Raw genomic sequence first — 18,205 nt, forward strand, 5'->3', positions numbered from 1 at the left:
CAAGGCAGGTGGGGAACGTTGGTTTCCTCCGTCACTGAAGCAAGCAAGCCTCATGTTCACTTTAAACTGCCTGGCTGTCAGCTGCCATCTTGGCTGGCAGTTAATTTGCATATTGCCCTGATTAGCCAATGGGAAGGGTAGCAGCAGTCGTATGCTAATTACCATGTTTCTCTTTTATTAGATAAGATATTAACAATCTGATTTGATGACACTTAACTGCATAGTTAGAACCCAAGAGGAAATGAAAAAAAAAAAAAGAGGTCTTATGCTAGGGCTTCTTTGCCTTTTAAATTCTGATGTGAGGTGATACTTCCTTGTTCCTTATACCAGTGATGTGATGGTCACCAGGACAGTAGCACAGAACTCTATACTCAGTTTTTCCTTCCCAATCCATAAATTGTGCAGTGTTTGGCATGACATACACAAAAACACAGGGAATCTCAACTCTACCGTGGAAGAAAAGAAATCTTTACTATCTGAATCCACCCTTTAACACAAAGATCAACAACACAGACACCATAAGAGTTCATTAATTTTAATATCGAGTACAGTTTTAATAGTTCTTCCTAAGAATTATCTCCCAGGGACCCCCAGGATAATCACATACCATACCTACAAGCATCCAAATTTCATAAAAGCAATATTGCAAAAACGAAAGAACTAAGAAAAGCCTTTAGAATGTTGAGATTAAAACACTGCTTAGTCATTCTCTCAGTAATTGTTACTAAATGCTAAAAAGTAAATATTAAAAAAAAAGATGCACTGGTGGCTTGGAAGAAGCATGAAGAAGAAAGCTCTCAAAATGACAAACACTTTAATACTCATCTTTAAAAATCTCATAACCAGCATAACACAGGACAGATTTCTTGATTTTGGTAACCATGTTGGTGCCAAAGGGAGAAAACCCTTTATAGTGCCAAAGGGAGAAACATTTTCAGAGCAACAAATGGAGTTGATTTTATTTATGTCAAAATACGTTAGTGGTAGCCAAGACTCCCAGACTCCATATAAGTGCGGTTCCCCCTTTCCTCACACTTGGTATCAAGAATTGAAAACAGGAAGATAGAGCCAGAGTCATTGTAATAGCACAATAAAAATTTGTTAAATGAATGAACTGATACTTGGCATGCAGTGTGAGCAGGCTGGACCTACATTTCTCTATGTGGAAACTTTCCTGTGACATTTTGGGAAGATGACATACCAGCAGCAGACCTGACTTGTTAGTGTCCTGGTCATCCTGAGAACCCAAAAGAAAATCTGAGTTCTTACTAGTTCATCCCAGTACCCTGAATATACTCACTCACATCAAAATTTGTAATAAGAATCTCATATTCAATATCATATGTAATCAAAATAAAATGAATATGTGCATGCTTCCTTCACTTACATTCAGTACATATAAGACTTTAAGTCTGGGGTAGAAACTGAGCAATGTGAGGTCCCTTTCCCCTACCCTAACCTTTTACCTTTTTAGCTTTCTCTCATTCTTCTATTCTCTTTCCTCCTTCCTGCCCATTTATTCCAAACCTTGTCTTCTGCCCTTCCCCCTGCTTACTTCTTTTCTTCCTCCTTACTGAAGTTGAATAATTCTAAATATCTGTGGCTCCAGAGGATTGGACCAAGAAAACTTTTTAGTTAACAGCTATAAGAGCAGTTGTAAGAAAAAGAAAAATGTTTCTGGCCATATTAACAATGATTTAGAGACTCTCTTTTGAACACATAGATATGGAGAACATTCTATTGAGTGTGAATTCAATACCTACACAATAAACTGGGTATTTTAGTTTCTAGGATATAAATTTCATGGTGATGATGATAAAACAATAAATCATTAGTCACACAATAAGAACCATTTTTGTATGTGAGTATTTAAGTTAAGCAAGGGGTGGTGCTATTTAAGGCAGATGGACATTCAGATACATATTTGTCACAATTCTTAATTTTAAATTCACAAGTGATGATTGGGGGAGATCCTTTCAAGTATGCATTTCTTTCATAACACAGACAGCAAGACTAGAGAAGACAGCCTGAGTTACAGTAGAAGGTCTGTTCTCTGCCTCCATCTACCTTCTCTCCATGCTTCAAATATGAATGTGAGGGAACCTCCAGGACACCCTATTGGTTATTATCCTTAGCCTGTTCCCTACCTTCAGGAACATCATGTTCCTTTGGCCTATAAGAGTAACAGAAATTATTTCCTTAGAGAATTCTGTTTAAGGCTTTAAATTAATTCTACCCTGGCATTATATGGTTCTAAATGTCTTTTCATTCATTCATTCAACAGATTTTCATTGAATATCTACTCTGCGCCAAGCATGATTGTATATGTTGGGTAATACATCAATTTCAGTTACTCTAATATTCTTTTGTAAGAAGAATATCTGACACAATTAATATGATCTATTGGTAAATTGAAGTATGAACAAATGTCAATCCTGTTAATGTTGTCAATCCTGTCAATCCTGTTAATGTTAAATGTTTAATGTTAATGTTAAAAATCTAACACCGACACATTCATGTTAAATGTGTCAGCACATAATATTTCCTTCCATATGACAAGAATGAGAACAAAGATTATACAAAATGGAAAATGAATAGCTACTTTCTGGTATGCTTCTCCTTTTGGGGAATATACAAACCCATTTCCAGGTAGGCTGGTATTGTGGGAAGAATACCAAATCTGGAGTCAGATGCATCTCAGCTTCATAACCTTCCAGAAGTTACTTTATCATTTGAGTCCCGATTTGTTTTTTATCCTAAAAACTAACTCCAGGAATCATTGCCCTACCTTTCTCTGGCATGAGTGACAGAAAAAAAAAATGTTTGTTAAAGAGGCCTGAAAACTATAAAGCCCCATTCAAATGCAAATTATTACAATCAAACAATTTGACATTCTTTTCAGGGAAAACTTTCACATTAGAATTTCTTTTTCTCCATTTTTTAAGGGGGGAACTTACATAACCAGCTAGCACTATTTGGACATTCAACAGTATAACCCACATTTATTTTCTCATGAAAGAAACCAATTAGAAGTTTTCCTTATTGAAAATGAAATGCACTCCCCGAGGGCCAGACTCAGAGTTGGAGATGCTTTGTTTACTGAGGGTTTCAGCCAAGGCTTCAGGTCCACAGAGGAAAACTCCTATTCTGGTACTTTGGGGAAAGAAAGAAAAGACAGTTTCAGGTTTTGGGATGCCATAGATTACACAGCACCTAGGGGGATTTCCAAATGATTTTAGGCCTCACGGAAGAGCCCCTCTGCTCCTTTGTCTTTTCCACAAATGGTTGGGTTTAGATTGCCCCATGGGAGAGCTGCTCAGCCCTGTTTGTGAAGGCAGCAGGATACTAAAATGAGGGAGCCTAGAATCAGATGCATGCAGATGCGTGACGAGATAATGGACCCTCCCTGGAATTTCTAACAGATCAGCATGCCAGACACAGATACTGGCTCCTCCCTGGTATCCATGACGACCCCACACAGATACTGACTCCTTCCTGAATACCCTACCGACTCCTCTGGCGGGAACTTCCTCAGCTCATGCCCCTGCCCCTCATTAAACACCTGCATAAAAAGAAACCCCCCTTCCCTGTTGGTGCGAATCCACTGGCCCTGTCTTTGGGGTTTGTGGGTCGCCCGGGGACACAGAATAAAATCTTTCCTTTTCTTTCTTTTCTGATTGACTCGGCTCTTTTTATTTCCTATGCCACCTCCTGAGCTACCTAACACATTTAAGCAAGGTTTATGGAAACCTCTACCACAGAAAAAATCATGGTGAATTTGTGAGTCTGTGAGCTACTTCCCTTCAGGGGTCTGTGTCCTCCCAACCCTCCCCAGCATCCTGAAATCAAGAACAAGTCCACTCTTAAGTACACCAACTCTGCCCACAGCTTGGTGTAGCTTTATCTCTCTATATTTGAGAGTCTGAATGCCTGAAAGACATGGTTTTCAGACCAGTAGCCTCAGTGACAGCTTTTTAATAATACAGATTCTTGGGCCCTTCCCCAGTTCTACTAAAATCAGCACCTGCATTTTGAAAAGATCATCTGAGTGATTCATATGCTCATTAAAATGTAAGCAATCACCTTAAGGGTATATTTGCAGATTTCTTGAGTTTATAATGTATTCCAACAAGATAAAGTATCCCCTCAAAGTTTCCTGATGGCTAAAGCTTTAGTAAGGGCAGGAAGGACATTGGGATGTCTGTCAGTTTATGATTTTAGACCCAAAAGCTAAAACTGAAAGTGGGGACAGTGTCTCCTTAATAATATGTATAAATTGTATTGAATTAAAAGAAGTAGAGACACTGGTGAAATTTAGAAGATGAAAGAAAAGAACCAACTTATGGTCCTACTTGGGAGGAACAGGATTCAAAATGTCCAAGGTGGGGGCCTGAGCATCTTTGTTTCTAATAACTCTCCAGGTAATTTTGATGTGATTGAAAGACTCATCTTGAAGTCAAAGATATGTAGAACCTTCCATTAGGTGTAAATATAGGAATCTGGGTAGTTTCATTTTCAATATACAAATATAGCCATATTTGGGAGCTGCTGCTTTTAGACAGACCACAAGCCTCAAGAACACCTTAAAGCAGGAAATGCCTTACTTTGGGTGTTGACTCGCAATTGTCTTGAACTCATTATCCCAGTTGGGCCGTCCATACAAAGTCTTTTGTTTCAAGCCTGTGATGACATCTTTCTCTTCATCATGGTGCACAGCAAAGTGATTGGCCTGCAGGATAGGAAATGAATTCAGAAAAAAAAAAGACATGCTGTAAAAACATGTTACTTTTTTTCTGAAATATTTACATATCTCACAAAGCAAGGACAAATTTATATATATATTTGGAGCAAAACATGCTGTAGGGTAGAAGATGAAAAAAGTTTACCAACCCTAGCTGGTGCACAATGGTTAGAGTGTCGGCCTATGTAACCAAGGATTCAGGTTTGATTGCTGGTCCTGGTCAGGGCTCATGAGGGAGGCAACCAATCAGTGTGTCTCTCACATGGATATTTCTCTCTCTTCCCCCTCCTCCCTCCCTTCCACTCTCTAAAAATTAATGGAAAAAATATCTTCTAGTGAGGATTTTTTTTAAAAAAGAAAAAACTAGGTCTCCTCATGCAATTTATAATCTAGGAGGGCAGACCTTGAAGTATCAACATGAATAATCATATTTATAGAGTAAGGCATGATGAGTGCTGTAGAAGAGACACAAACATCTCAATGAGAGGAAAGGAAGGAGTTGGGGTGGGAGGCTATAGGATGGTTTCAGGGTGGCAGCATTTGATTCAGTCTTTGAAGTGTGGGTAGGATTCAAATTCTTTGTCTCACTTGTTTTTCTTTTGGTTCTGTATCTCATCTGCTCTATGACTTTCTTCATTTGCACTAATATATTTCCACTCCCTCTTCTTTAGGGGAATCACTAAGAACTAAAACAATTATTGACTAAAATGCATTCATATTTTGATAACATCATGAGACATCAAATAAAGCCTAAAGCAAGTCTGTGTGTGTATGTGTGTGTGTGTGTTGACTTCTGCTACCATTCTAGGGAGCTTCAGTTTGAACACAGATATTTTTCATAAAAGTAGCTAATTAAATTTATTTTAAAATTAAATCAGATTTTAAATTATCTGGGCTGGGGATGAATGAGGTAAAAAAGGGTGGTTACTTGTTTTAATAAAACTGTAGAGACTATTTTTGCAAAGCAAAATAATTCTTTTTCAATACAAATAAATTTTCCATCAAAAACTGTATCTGGCTTTTTAAATATCAAAACTGCAAAGCAATTTTTATATTATAGATTTTTTCTGGGTTTCATTTTTATCAAGTATTTGTTGTTGTTTTGTTTTGTTTTGTTTTTGAATTGCAGAAGTTGCATCTTGAAACCACTTTTTTTGACTAGCAATTTTCATGGTCATGTGTCCCTGGCCCATTTGCAACAAGACTTTTCTAAGACTCAGGGAATCCATGCTAAACAATATGCCAAAACCCAAATGAGAAAAAGTCAATTTTCAAGGTACATCGTGCATGGGAAAGATGCCCAGGATTGAGGAGCCACTGAGACACTGGTCAGGAATAAGCAGACTCTTGCTGTAGCTCTCCTCTCAGAGTGACAGCTTATGCTGTTTCCATGCAAGTCATTAATGTTTGCTTATTTATAAATGCTATCCTCTTGGAATTAACTTGTTTTAGAGTTTCTCAATTGAAGCTCTTTTGTCATGTAGGACTAGATAATTCTTTGTTGTTAGGGGTTGTCTTTGTGAATCGTAGAATGTTTACATTGCTAAGTGTCCCTGGAGGGAGGGGATACATACATATAGACACATATATACACACATACATATATGTAACATATATGTATGTGTGTATATACACCTTTGTTAGATATATTTTGGTTTATCTACAAATGCTAATAGCAAACTACTAGAAGTTGCTAAGAGTGCTGCTCTGGAACATTCTGACTCTGCTAATTACTAATTGGACGCCCTTGGACAAATGACCTAACTTGTTCTGGGCCTTGGTTTCCTCATCTGTGAAATGTGGATAATAATAGTGGTTAATTCATAGGGTTGTTGTGAGGATTTAATTAGACAAACTATACCAACTCTAAGAACAATATTTGGGCCTGGCCAGTGTTGCTCAGTGGTTGAGCATCAACCCATGCACCAGGAGGGTCACAGTTTGATTCCTGGTCAGGGAACATGCCCCAGTTGTGGGCTCTATCACCAATAGGGGACATGTAGGAGGCAGCCAATCAATGTTTCTGTCTCATGGATGTTTCTCCTTTCCTCTCTCTGAAATAAATAAAAATGTATTTTTAAAAAAGAATATCTGGCACATAGTATATGTATTGTATATATTATAAAACATGCATACACTGAAAATTAAGGTATATACAGTATATGTATGTATATGTGTGTAGATATAAAAAGAGAGAGAAAGAGAGCTAATACTATCTTCTCATTACCTTGTGGATTCTCTGGTCTACCTTGTTTGAGACCTCCGGTGGTAGCATTTCTCTTATAAGGTCAGTCTTAGCTTTTATTCCTTGTCAGCAGCTTAGCTTTGATCTGTTCCACAGATATCAACTTCAAAATATCATCTCAACAGTCTGAATGTGTGGGGATATTGAGTGAGAGCGAATGGGCTGAATCACCAGAATCAATTAACTGCTCTTAGAAAAAACAGTGCAGAAGACACTTCAATAGCCAAAGGGAAGTCAGTAAGCCCTGGGCACTGTGGGAAGAACCTGAAATTTGAGATCTTGGCCTTACCTGTGACTCATCCCAGCCAGTGAGGTAGATGTTATAGCTGAGGAAGCCAGCATTGTTCCTCTCCTGCATCTGGGTCTCCAGCAGCTGGAGCAAGTCTGCAAACCACTCAAAGGCATGGGTGTCCCGGCACAGCCAGTAGAAGTAGATCTGAAAGAGGACAGATCATAAAGCAGATTATATTTAAATAGGCCCTGTCAGCCTTGATGCAGGGATTACTTTCCTCCTCCCAACTTTTTCTTGTTGCTCAAAAGGTTTAGAAAGAAGTTTTCAGAAAGTTCTAGACATTTGACAAGCTTGTTCACATGAACCCACTCTGGCCTTCACATTGGCAAGGCAGTGAATGAATACCTTGGCTTCAAACATACAAAGTTTAAGAAAAAATATTAGCCCACCTCTTTCTCTTTGGGTCTGCTCTTGCCTTCCCAGAATCCCTGGATTCCCTTGTATCTCTTCTCATAAAGACCACTAGAATCTAGACCAGTGGTTCTCAACCTTCCTAATGCCGCGATCCTTTAATACCGTTCCTCATGTGTGGTGCCCCCCAATTTCATTGTTACAAATTGAACATAACTAAAGCATAGAGATTAATCACAAAACAATATGTAATTATATATGTGTTTTCCGATGGTCTTAGGCGACCCCTATGAAAGGGTCGTTCGACCCCCAAAGGGGTCGGGACCCACAGGTTGAGAACCGCTGATCTAGACTAATGTAGAACCTTGAATCACAGGACCAATTCCCTGCCTGCTACTACCAGACATTCCTGAGTTCCTCAGGAAAAAAGTATTTCTACCCAAACCTTCCTCACATAGGAAATAGGAAAAGGGAAGAATTAAAAGTCATGATAAGCTTAATGTTCCCATTAGCGGTAATATCTAGGGTTATTAGAATGCCTCAAGTTTCAATAATGATGTTCTTTATCATATAATGAAACCAAATTTACATGGGACAAACAAAATCCTCTGGGAATTTATTCTGAAGAGTTATCCTAAGAAAGTAAAGGTTACATGTAAAACATGCCTCCTGCTCTCTTCCTGCAACAAAAGTATTGGGAGGCTGAAAATGAAATTGATCTTGATCACTAACCTAGGATGATAGAAAAAGTATTCTATATCCTCTCAATGGAACATGAAGGAATAATTAAAATGATTACTGAAAGCCGGCAGCAACACGGAAAAACACTGTTTCTAGAAAACCAGGACATGAAATTGTACATCTGCATTATTTACAATTTTCTAAAAATATGTAAATGTGGGGCATATTGAAAGAGAATATACAAAAAGGACAGCTATTGGATTGGGGTTGTAAATACTTTCTCTCTACCCCAACTTTCTTTCTTCCAAATTTCTTGTAATATACTATTCTATATAGTAATATACAAATACAGTATACCAAGGGCCTACACTTCCCTTGGTCTCTGCCACCCTCAGCCACGAAGTCTCTCTCAGACTTTACTTGTCAGAGTATGATGAATGCTCCAAGCCTTCTGAACAATAATGGAACCTACCTTTTTGAGCTTCAGAGTGGTGGCATTATTGCAATATTTGTACCAGACTGACTTGAGAATGGATGCAAAGGGTGTGACCCCAATCCCTGCTCCCACTAACATCACCACCTCATAGCTGAACACATCTTCGCTGGCTGTGCCAAAGGGCCCGTCAACAGCTATCCTGGAGGGAAGCATAAGAGGAGACGGTTACAGACATATTCTACTCTTCAGAGTGTGATGGGGCACACATTATTACTAGGGGTGTGCAATATGTCACTTCAAACCAGGATATGGAGCACTTTATTTTGTGAAACAACTTTCAAGTAACCAACTTAGTATGAACATTGGAGTTGGAAGTATGAAGAGGAATTGTTAGCTTACTGAAAACATTTGCTAATTCTCAAGGGTAGTTTGTTCATCTCCTCATCCCCTTTACCCATAACCTCCCCACATACACACATGTCTGTATTTCTTGTCAGGGTGTCCCATGCTTGAAATTTCTGCTTATATTGTGCATTGAAATAAAGTGAGAAATTTCTACATCAAAACCTCTTGTAGCTTTAATTTGTCCAATTTTCATCTGTGTATTCATTGAGTTATTCAACAAACTTTTCTTCAGCATCCACTAAGTGCCTAATACCATGTTAGGCATATGGGGAGAAGGAGGTAAAATGAATGATATATGGCATTTACCCTCAAATAACATGCACCAATTGTATTTTAAGAACATCTTTAGTATAATATGTTTGCTTGTTAGAAAGGTTAATATACCTTGGCCTTGATCCTTATATATTGAAAGGAATTTGGGAATGTTCATATTTGATTCAAATATTTTACCTTTCATATAAGATTTATGAATATATGCACAAACACACTACACACAAAAAATGGGGAACATAGAGATAGCTACCTATATTTGTAGAACCTGTGTGTTTTGTCAGGCTCAGGAGATAGTGAGAGATGGGGGGAGAGGAGCTATTTAGTGTCATTTTTCCTGAACTCATATGCCTTTGTTATATGTGCTTTGTACTCACTTAGGTAATTTCCAGGCATCTTGAAACTCCTGCTTATCACAGCCACAAGCATTGAATAGTCCCTCTGTCCAGTCCCCAACAATGCGGATATGGATGCTAAAAAAGTCTTCCTCAGGGGCAGAGGTCAGTGTGAAAGGGTGCCATTCCAGCTTGGACACCTTGGGACACTTGACAAAAATATATTGTCCCACCTCCATCTTGAATCCCTTCTTCTTCATCTGTAGCTCGATGGTTTTGAAAGGATGAGTCACCACCTAAGGAACAAAACATATCTCTGAAAACTACACTTTCCCCAAAACTTGCCTTTTCAGTGTCTGTATGTATAAAGGGCTGAACTAAGATGCCACACCCAGGTTCTTTCTTCAGGGCCAACACAGCATTTCCTGCAGCAGATATCTCTTGCATTGGGAATTGCCCTCAGTTGTAGCCCATGACCAATGATGAGCTGATGCCTGAGAAGAGAGACTTGGCCGCTCTCCTCAATTTGGGACAACTCCAAGGGGACATACTAACTCCAGCACTCTGCAGGATCATCTGAGACTGCAATTGCAACCATATTTAGGGTCAGCTTTTTCCTCTCCCAATCTTGCCTTTCTTTTCTTTGATAGGTTCATCTCCAGAGAACATGTTCCAATAAACCTTCTACATGTAGCTTTCTGTCTCATAGTCTTACAAGGGAATTGAACCTAAGAACCAGCTTATTATCATATTTTTTCTTTAAGAAGGCAAGGCAGGGGCTAGAAACAGAAAGAAGAGATGGTTTCCTGCTCAGTCTTCTTGTCTCCCCAAGGAATGAGAGCCTTAGCATCTGGATAGAAGAGAAAGAAGACCCTATTGGTGTGTTATAGCAACATCTCCCAAACCAAGGCTAACTGTGTTTATCTGCCTTTGTCCTGAGTCACATCTTAAACCTGTGTGACTCCAGGCATTGTTTCTACATTTCTCCCTATTTGAGGAATACACTATCTATCTTTCTCAAAGCCAGGCCCTACCTACCTGTTGCCATCAATCCGTATACATGGAAGTTGATAACATCTTTGTTTATAATAGCAAAAAAAAGTGGGAAACAGTACAAATGCACATCAATTGGTGAGTTAGTAAACAATTTTAAAAAATAGAACACAATAGAAAGCTTTCATTTTAATACAGAAAGTAATATATTGTTTCTTTGACGATTCCTGAAAAACCTAGAAGGACTTCATATGTACAACTAAAAACAAGAGATATACAGAGGCAGAACAGCATCTAACAGACTGTCCTTTAAGCAATAAAACAAATTTTTTTAAAAAAAGAGATATACAAGGAAAGAAAAATCAATAGAAAAAAATAGCAGTTTCCCAATGTTGACTAATCTTGCTGAGCTTTTCTTTTCAACAGTGAGGAAGAATAGAATGGGAAGTCCTTTTAATAAAAATTGCCAAACATTTTGAAACTTGTGATTTAAATAGATCTTACGTGATAAAGCTGTAACCAACTTCCCTTCATCACTGAAATAGAGTTATAAAGCTTCATTTTGAAAACAGAAAATAAAAATTTATAAAGACTATTTTGAAAATTATGTTTACCATGTTGCAATATTGTGTGGTGAAACAAATTTTTACCATATAGCAATTTTGCTACCACAGGCAAAATTAGGATTGAATTTAATAAAATGTACTAGGGGACAGCTTTATGACTGGAATACTTATAGATCATGCATTGTTTCTTATGTATGTTTATATGAGAAGGAAAATAAGTTTTGCCTTAGAAATATGTTTAAGGGAAATACTTATTTTGTTAGTCCTAGTCTAGTAAGGGAAATTTTGAGGTAGCTCTTTTGATCTGTGGTATTTTTCTGATAGTACAACATAAGTATCATAAAAGAAAAACTTTTGTGGCTTTTTGTATTTTCAGATTTCTAATGCCAGATGGACTATCTTTACTATGACCTTCCTTAGTCGACAAGAAAGAAAAGTTAGGGTGAAGGACAGAAAGAATTTGTGAATATTGCAAAAATAAGCCATAGTAGTGTTTTGGTAAATACTTTTTGAACTAAAGTGAATTGAATTAAATTTTATTTGATAAAAATAGTCTTTTCTGCCAAGCCAGTGTGGCTCAGTGGTTGAGCATCGACCTATGAACCAGTAGGTCAGGGATCAATTCCTGGTCAGGGCACATGCCCGGATGGGGACTGTATCCCTAGTGGGTCAGGGGACGGGGGGCATGCACGAGGCAGACAATCAATGATTCTCTCTCCCTCTCCCTTCCTCTCTCTGAAATCAATATATATTTCAAATTGTCTTGTCTGGTGTTTCCTGAAACAATAATAAGAAATTTATATTTCTATAGCTGGATATTATTTATTTATGTAATGATGAGAAACAGCATAGATTACTGGGGAGAAAGCCACTATATACTTGAAGCTAGGAGACTCAATTCTTGATGCAGTTTAGTTAGTAACTTGCTTAAGACTTTAGGTACTTTATTTTTTATTTTTGGGGGGAGGGCACTTTAATATTTTAGTCTATGATCACATACAAAGCACAGAAAAGGAGGTAAAAGGACCTAGGAAGCTATCTCAACCTCAACCGAAGTTCCCTGGTTCTTTTGGCATCTGACTATTTTAAGGCTCAATGTATGCCTTTTTGAACTCCTCTTGTTTCTCCACTCTTAACTAATCACATTATCACTTTATGTCCTTCCTCTCTACACACACACACACACACACACACACACACACACACATGCACACACCACATTTATTTCCACAAAATATTTGGGTTCATTTTTCAACAGAAAATGTGAACTTCTAGTTTATCCAGTTAAAAGGCCCAACCATTTGGTTATCAAGCTAAGTGCATTGAAATTAACTAGGTCATCTCTCTGCTCTAAGCTTTGTAAAAAAAAATGAATAAAAAAGAGCTCTGACCAATGATATAGAGAACTTGGGTAGATTTTTCCATGCTATAGTTAGATTCTATTAGTAATTTCTAAACCAGCTAATACCTTGGTGATGACCACCTTCTGCTGAGATCGCCAAAATCGTACAAGCCTTTCACAGAGGTACAGGAACATGGGACCCACTATCCATTTCCAAGTCTGTAATCAGAAAGAAAGATTTTTAGAAAGGGATGTGTTATGGGGTGATAGCTAATAAAAGATTCACGGAGACAAAACATTTTAGAAGTCAAGATAATCAATCTTTGTAGGCTTTAAAAATATATTAGTAAATGTGTTCTACAACAGAATGCATAAAAACATCTAAAATTAAATTTAAAACTGAGCCAGTAAAAATGAACATTCTCCAAGATCATATTGTGGAACTGTGAAAGGCCATGAAGTTTCATATCTACAGTATGAAACTTTCCAAAGAGGAACTGTGCACAAGAATGGGATTTCCTCCTAGTGTTGCAACAGTAGTTGCAATAACCCTACAGCAGAGCAAGGTTGGTTTCAGAATTAACATTTCTCTAAAAGATAGCATTTCAGCAACACCGTATTTTTAATGCAATATTTCAAATGCCTTCAATTGTTAAGTAGTCAAAATGTATTCTTTTGCAAGATGGGAAATTTTTTGTAAGAATTTATCTGTTTCTTCAATATCCTGGTAAGTTCCTAGGAACTATGCAATGCACTTGCTGAATAGGGACCTACCCAAAGATTTTCAAATTTTTTTTTTTTAGATTCCCCTCTTGTCAGAATCGGTGGTGTTGCAGAACACTAAAATTACCTTATAGCATTGTTGGCTATATGAAAACATTTATGCCAGACAAATCCATTCTGGGACTCAGTAAGTTAGGTTTCTAGCTTAATGCCTGAAGTAGTAAAGAATTTTAGAAGGCAATAGCATCTAAAAGATGACATTCCAGAATGGATTCCAAGAAGGAAATAAAACCATGAAATGCTTCTCATATTTTCACATATGATCTTTCTATTAAATTTTTTTAGAAACTTTTTATTGGAAGTTGAGAGCACCTAGTTTAATACCTGAAGTAGCAAAGAGTTTTAGAAGGCAATATCACCTAAATGTTCCCCTCTCTAGCCACAGTTGAAGAGTATCTACACCAAAAGTCAGTATTGTTCTATTTCTGGACTTTGTTTTCATGGCACAGGTTTTTAAAACAGTCTGGGACCATCTATCTATTTATTGGGTGCCACCATGGAGCTCCATTGAATGGAGCCAAATCCTGGACATTGCCTCTAATATCCCTCAAAACCCAGAAACTCCTCTGAGGCAGACGCCTGTTAAGATAGTAGTACTCTGACTCCAGCTGTTTTCAAGGATATGTGCCTTCTCCTAGCCTATAAAGAGAACCTGAAATACAGTTCCTTTTTTATAATTTCTGTTGATGTCTGAAGGTAGTTGGGGCAGTTCACTGGGGTGCCTGGTTGCTTTCAGTATTGAGCAAGGATGCGTAAAGATGTTAAGTCTCAGAGAACATGCTGTGTCTAAAGGAAGAGTAGTCCTATACTAGTAGAGTACAAAAAAAGAAAAGAGAAAATGGAATGAGAAATTTACCATTATATTATACTGGGCTTAAGGATAAAATAATAATTCTGCTCAGAAGCCCTATACAAATGTTGATTTTTTTTTTGGCTAGCTTTATACAAATGGCTAGCATAATAACCAATAATGTATACTGCTTTCCAAAGTGGGGAGGGAGGAAGATATGAACATCCCAGGGCCCACTCCTAATTCTATAGAACAGAGATATTAAGCTTACACAAAATGGCCCTGGTTAGTATGCTAAATGGTTAGAGATTGGCCCACGGACCAAAGTGTTGCCAGTTCGATTCCTACTCAAGTGCACATACCTCCGCTGCAGGTTGCATCCCAGGGTCCCTGTCAGGGCGCGAGTGGAAGACAGCCAATCAATGTGTCTCTCTCATGTCAATGTTTTTTTTTTTCTCTCTCTCTCTCCCCTCCCTCTTCCCTTCCACTCTCTATAAGGATCAATGGAAAAAATATCCTCACTCCTGGGGTGATTATTAAAAAATAGAAATAAATAACAAATAAATAATACACAAGATGGAGTTCTTTTTAGCTCCCAACAAAAGAAAGTAAATGTTTCAGCATGTTTCCCCTTTGTCACTGATGCCACACTCCCACTGTACCGTGCAATGCCATTGCATGTTAGTATGAACCTGGCTGTCCAACCTTTTTTATGCCTCATTGACAGGACCTCCTGATGCCTAACAGCAACCTTATGTGTCACCTCATCGATTTCCTTCACAAATCCAAAAGCCTTACTTTTTAGCTCCTTATAGGTGATTATCTAAGCTACCCGACTAAGTTCATGATGGAATGCCTCTGAAAATCATTAACTGGTATTATTGTGATCTGCACATCCAGAAGAGAAAAGATAGAACTTCTTGAACCCAAAGAGCACTTTTAAAAACAATGCTTTTCTGATTTTTATATCAGGATGTTCATAAAAGACCAATGCAAAGTTTACTTTTTAAGAAATAATTCTATATTAACTTCAGTAGAAAAAAAAAAGTAGATACTTATAACATTCTAACTGTTCCATGACATTTATAATGGACAACTCCAAGACATTTGTATGTATTTCTTAGACACAGTTTGAAGATTTTGATAATGAAACTGTAATAGCAACAATGAATTGTACATACCATAGGAGGGTTGCCATAGAACTGAGGGACTGGGCAGTCCTTTGATTTTCCCCAATCTGAGATGTTTTGATAACATTTTGTTATATTGTGCGCCTTCAAACTCTCTGCGGTCTGCCCACGTACAATTCGCCTGGAGAGGAAATGTAAGTACAGATCATTTAGTAGCAGGAAATTAAGCAAATTTCTTGACAGTCTGAGCATATTTTATTTAATCCTCACCTGAGGACATGTTTTTATTGATATTTTTCCATTGATTTTTAGGAAGAGTGGGAGGAGAAAAAGAAGAACGAGAGAAACATCAATGTGAGAGAGAAACATCCATCTATTGCATCTGTTGCCTCCTGTACTCGCCCTGACCAGGGATCAAACCTTAAATTAGGTATGTGCCCTGACTGGGAAATGAACCCCCAACCTTTTGGTGTATGGGACAAAGCTCCAACCAACTGAACCACCCAGCCAGGGCTGGGCATATTTTAAGTATTCTAATATGGGTCTTGTACTTTTCACTAAAATGTTAAATCTTATTGCTCCTTCCAAATAAATTAAAGAAAGAAAAGGAAGAAAATATATGATCTTTAGCAGTAGAAAAAATCATGTACAATGGCACAAAGAATATTTATATGTAACCTTATAAACGAGAAGTTTTAGATAAATATATGTTTTCTTAAAGGGAGCATTTGTGCTTGTCTTTCTAGAATTATTTTCATTTATAAACAAACAAACAAACAGAAAACTACAAGTCTAACAAAGAAACTGCTAACCCATACAGTGCCTTTGTGCAGTTCAGAACAAGATGCTCCCTCTGTGAGGACAGTCCTACAGGCAAACACGTTGGCCAGCAGAACATGGGCTACTTTTATTCCTCTAGGCAGGCACCTTTGTGTAGTTGACAACCCCTGCAGTCATAAACAATAGCCATGAGGCTTGGTACAAGTGTTTTATTTGTTTCAAAATTATCTAAATTAAACCAAAAGTTTGAGTTCAATTTAAGATGACTTAACTTTGTGGAGATTAAGACATTCTCACAGATATGAACACTAATGGTTTCTCCCTTGAAGTGCTCAGAGCACATTCACTTCAATAAATACTAATTGAGCAACTACTAAAACTTAAGACAATATAGGCTTAGTGGGATATAGCAAGGGAGGCACAAGGTTGAGGAAGTCATGTCCCTGACCTCGAGAAACATAGATAGCAGGATCTTCAGAACATGTAATAAGAAGAGAAATAGAAGGTCCTTTGTAGAAGTTTGTTTAGGGACCTAAATTTTATTATGCCATTTGTTATATTCTGATAATTTTTTAATTCAAGGTCATTAACCATCCTTTTCTACCCCTAGATCTTGGGGAAGAAATTACCATGTATTGAGCATCTATTATATATCTGGCCTAGAAAAAGGCACTGTATCAAATTATCTGGTTTAATCCTCATAACAAGCCTGAAAGTTAGTATTAGTACTCCCATTTCACATATGAGGACAATGAGGCTTAGAGAGACTAGGTAACTAGAAGCAGAATGATCTGGTGAAAATAGTTCTGGATTCAAGCCAAGCAGCCTTGGTTTCAAATCCCAGATTCACCCCTTACTGGTTTGGTGAGCTTGGACAAGGTATTGAACTTCTTTTGAGCCTCAGCTTCTTCAGCTATAAAATATAGCTGGACCTCATCAAATATTTATTTTAATAATCAATTGGCATGACACATAACAAATTCCAGATACAAAGTAAGCATCCAACAAATGATAACTATTTAAGTTCTTAATGCCCACGTTTACTTGGAGAGGAAGAAATAGAAAAATAATTTTATTTTCTCCTTCTCTTCCTGATGCCAAGATCAGAAATTAGAAACCCTGGATTTTAATCCCAGTTCAGCTATTACCTAGCCATAAGACAGTGAGCAATCAGTCCACCAGTATAAGTAGTAGATAAAAAATGGGTAAATATAACTCCTCTGCCTACTCCAAGAAATGTGCTTATCTATGAAACTACAGGAATGTACAATTGTGGAATTATTAAATAAGAGAGGGGGGACATTCTTTTTTTTCTCTCTCTAGGGTTCTCTGAAACAGCTGGATTATGATCAAGTCTCACTTAAAGATTCTAAATTGCACTTTGAAGAACTGAAATTTAAAGTAGCTATTCCCTTTGCATAATAAAAAAAATCAATGCAATTCATTACAAAAATAGAAACTATCCTCCCAAAGAGCTTCTGGCAATATGGGTAACAGGTTACAAAATGAGGGTTGAAATTACAAAAGAATAAGAGAAACTTTCATTTAAGATGACCAATAAGGCAAAGTCTTCCAACCACATGTTCTGGCACTGTGTCTCTCGGGTACCTTAGACCACCTAGGATCCAATCCAGCTATGTCACTTAAAACTGGGTGGCTTGGGCTACATATTATACCTTTTTTAGTCTTGTCCCCTGTCTACAATTTTCCAAGGAAATGGGTATAATAAGAGCATCCCTACCTCTTGGGGGTTAAAAGAAACATTTCATGTCTATAACAAGTACTCACTAGAAGTTAACTCTTGTCTTTATTATATTAGAACTAGAGGCCTGGTGCACTAAATTTGTGCACTGGGGGCAGGTGTCCCTCAGCCCAGCCTGCACCCTCTCCAATCTGGGACCCCTTGGGTGATGTCTGACTGCTGGGCCTAAACCAGCAGTCGGACATCCAACTCATAATCCAGGACTAGTGGCTCCCAACTGCTTGCCTACCTGCCTGTCTGATTGCCCCTAACCGCTTCTGCCTGCCAGCATGATCACCCCCTAACCATTCTCCTGCTGGCCTG

General features: G+C 37.8%; 1 protein-coding gene across 1 annotated transcript in view; it reads right to left on the minus strand.

The window, feature by feature from the left end:
* Positions 1–519: 519 nt before the first annotated feature.
* LOC102764112 (cytochrome b-245 heavy chain) overlaps positions 520–18,205 on the minus strand; it is a 34,374-nt gene continuing 16,688 nt past the window's right edge. The window contains exons 7-13 of the mRNA XM_006752856.2: positions 15,412–15,541; positions 12,784–12,876; positions 9,799–10,052; positions 8,783–8,945; positions 7,276–7,422; positions 4,605–4,729; positions 520–3,153 (exon numbers count right to left, since the gene is read on the minus strand). Of these exons, the coding sequence (XP_006752919.1) occupies positions 3,027–3,153; positions 4,605–4,729; positions 7,276–7,422; positions 8,783–8,945; positions 9,799–10,052; positions 12,784–12,876; positions 15,412–15,541 (1,039 nt within the window). The 3' untranslated portion in view covers positions 520–3,026. The remainder of the gene's footprint in view (positions 3,154–4,604; positions 4,730–7,275; positions 7,423–8,782; positions 8,946–9,798; positions 10,053–12,783; positions 12,877–15,411; positions 15,542–18,205) is intronic.

The sequence above is a fragment of the Myotis davidii genome, unplaced genomic scaffold (genome assembly GCF_000327345.1).
Source record: "Myotis davidii unplaced genomic scaffold, ASM32734v1 scaffold1311, whole genome shotgun sequence".
NCBI classification, from domain to species: Eukaryota; Metazoa; Chordata; class Mammalia; order Chiroptera; family Vespertilionidae; genus Myotis; species Myotis davidii.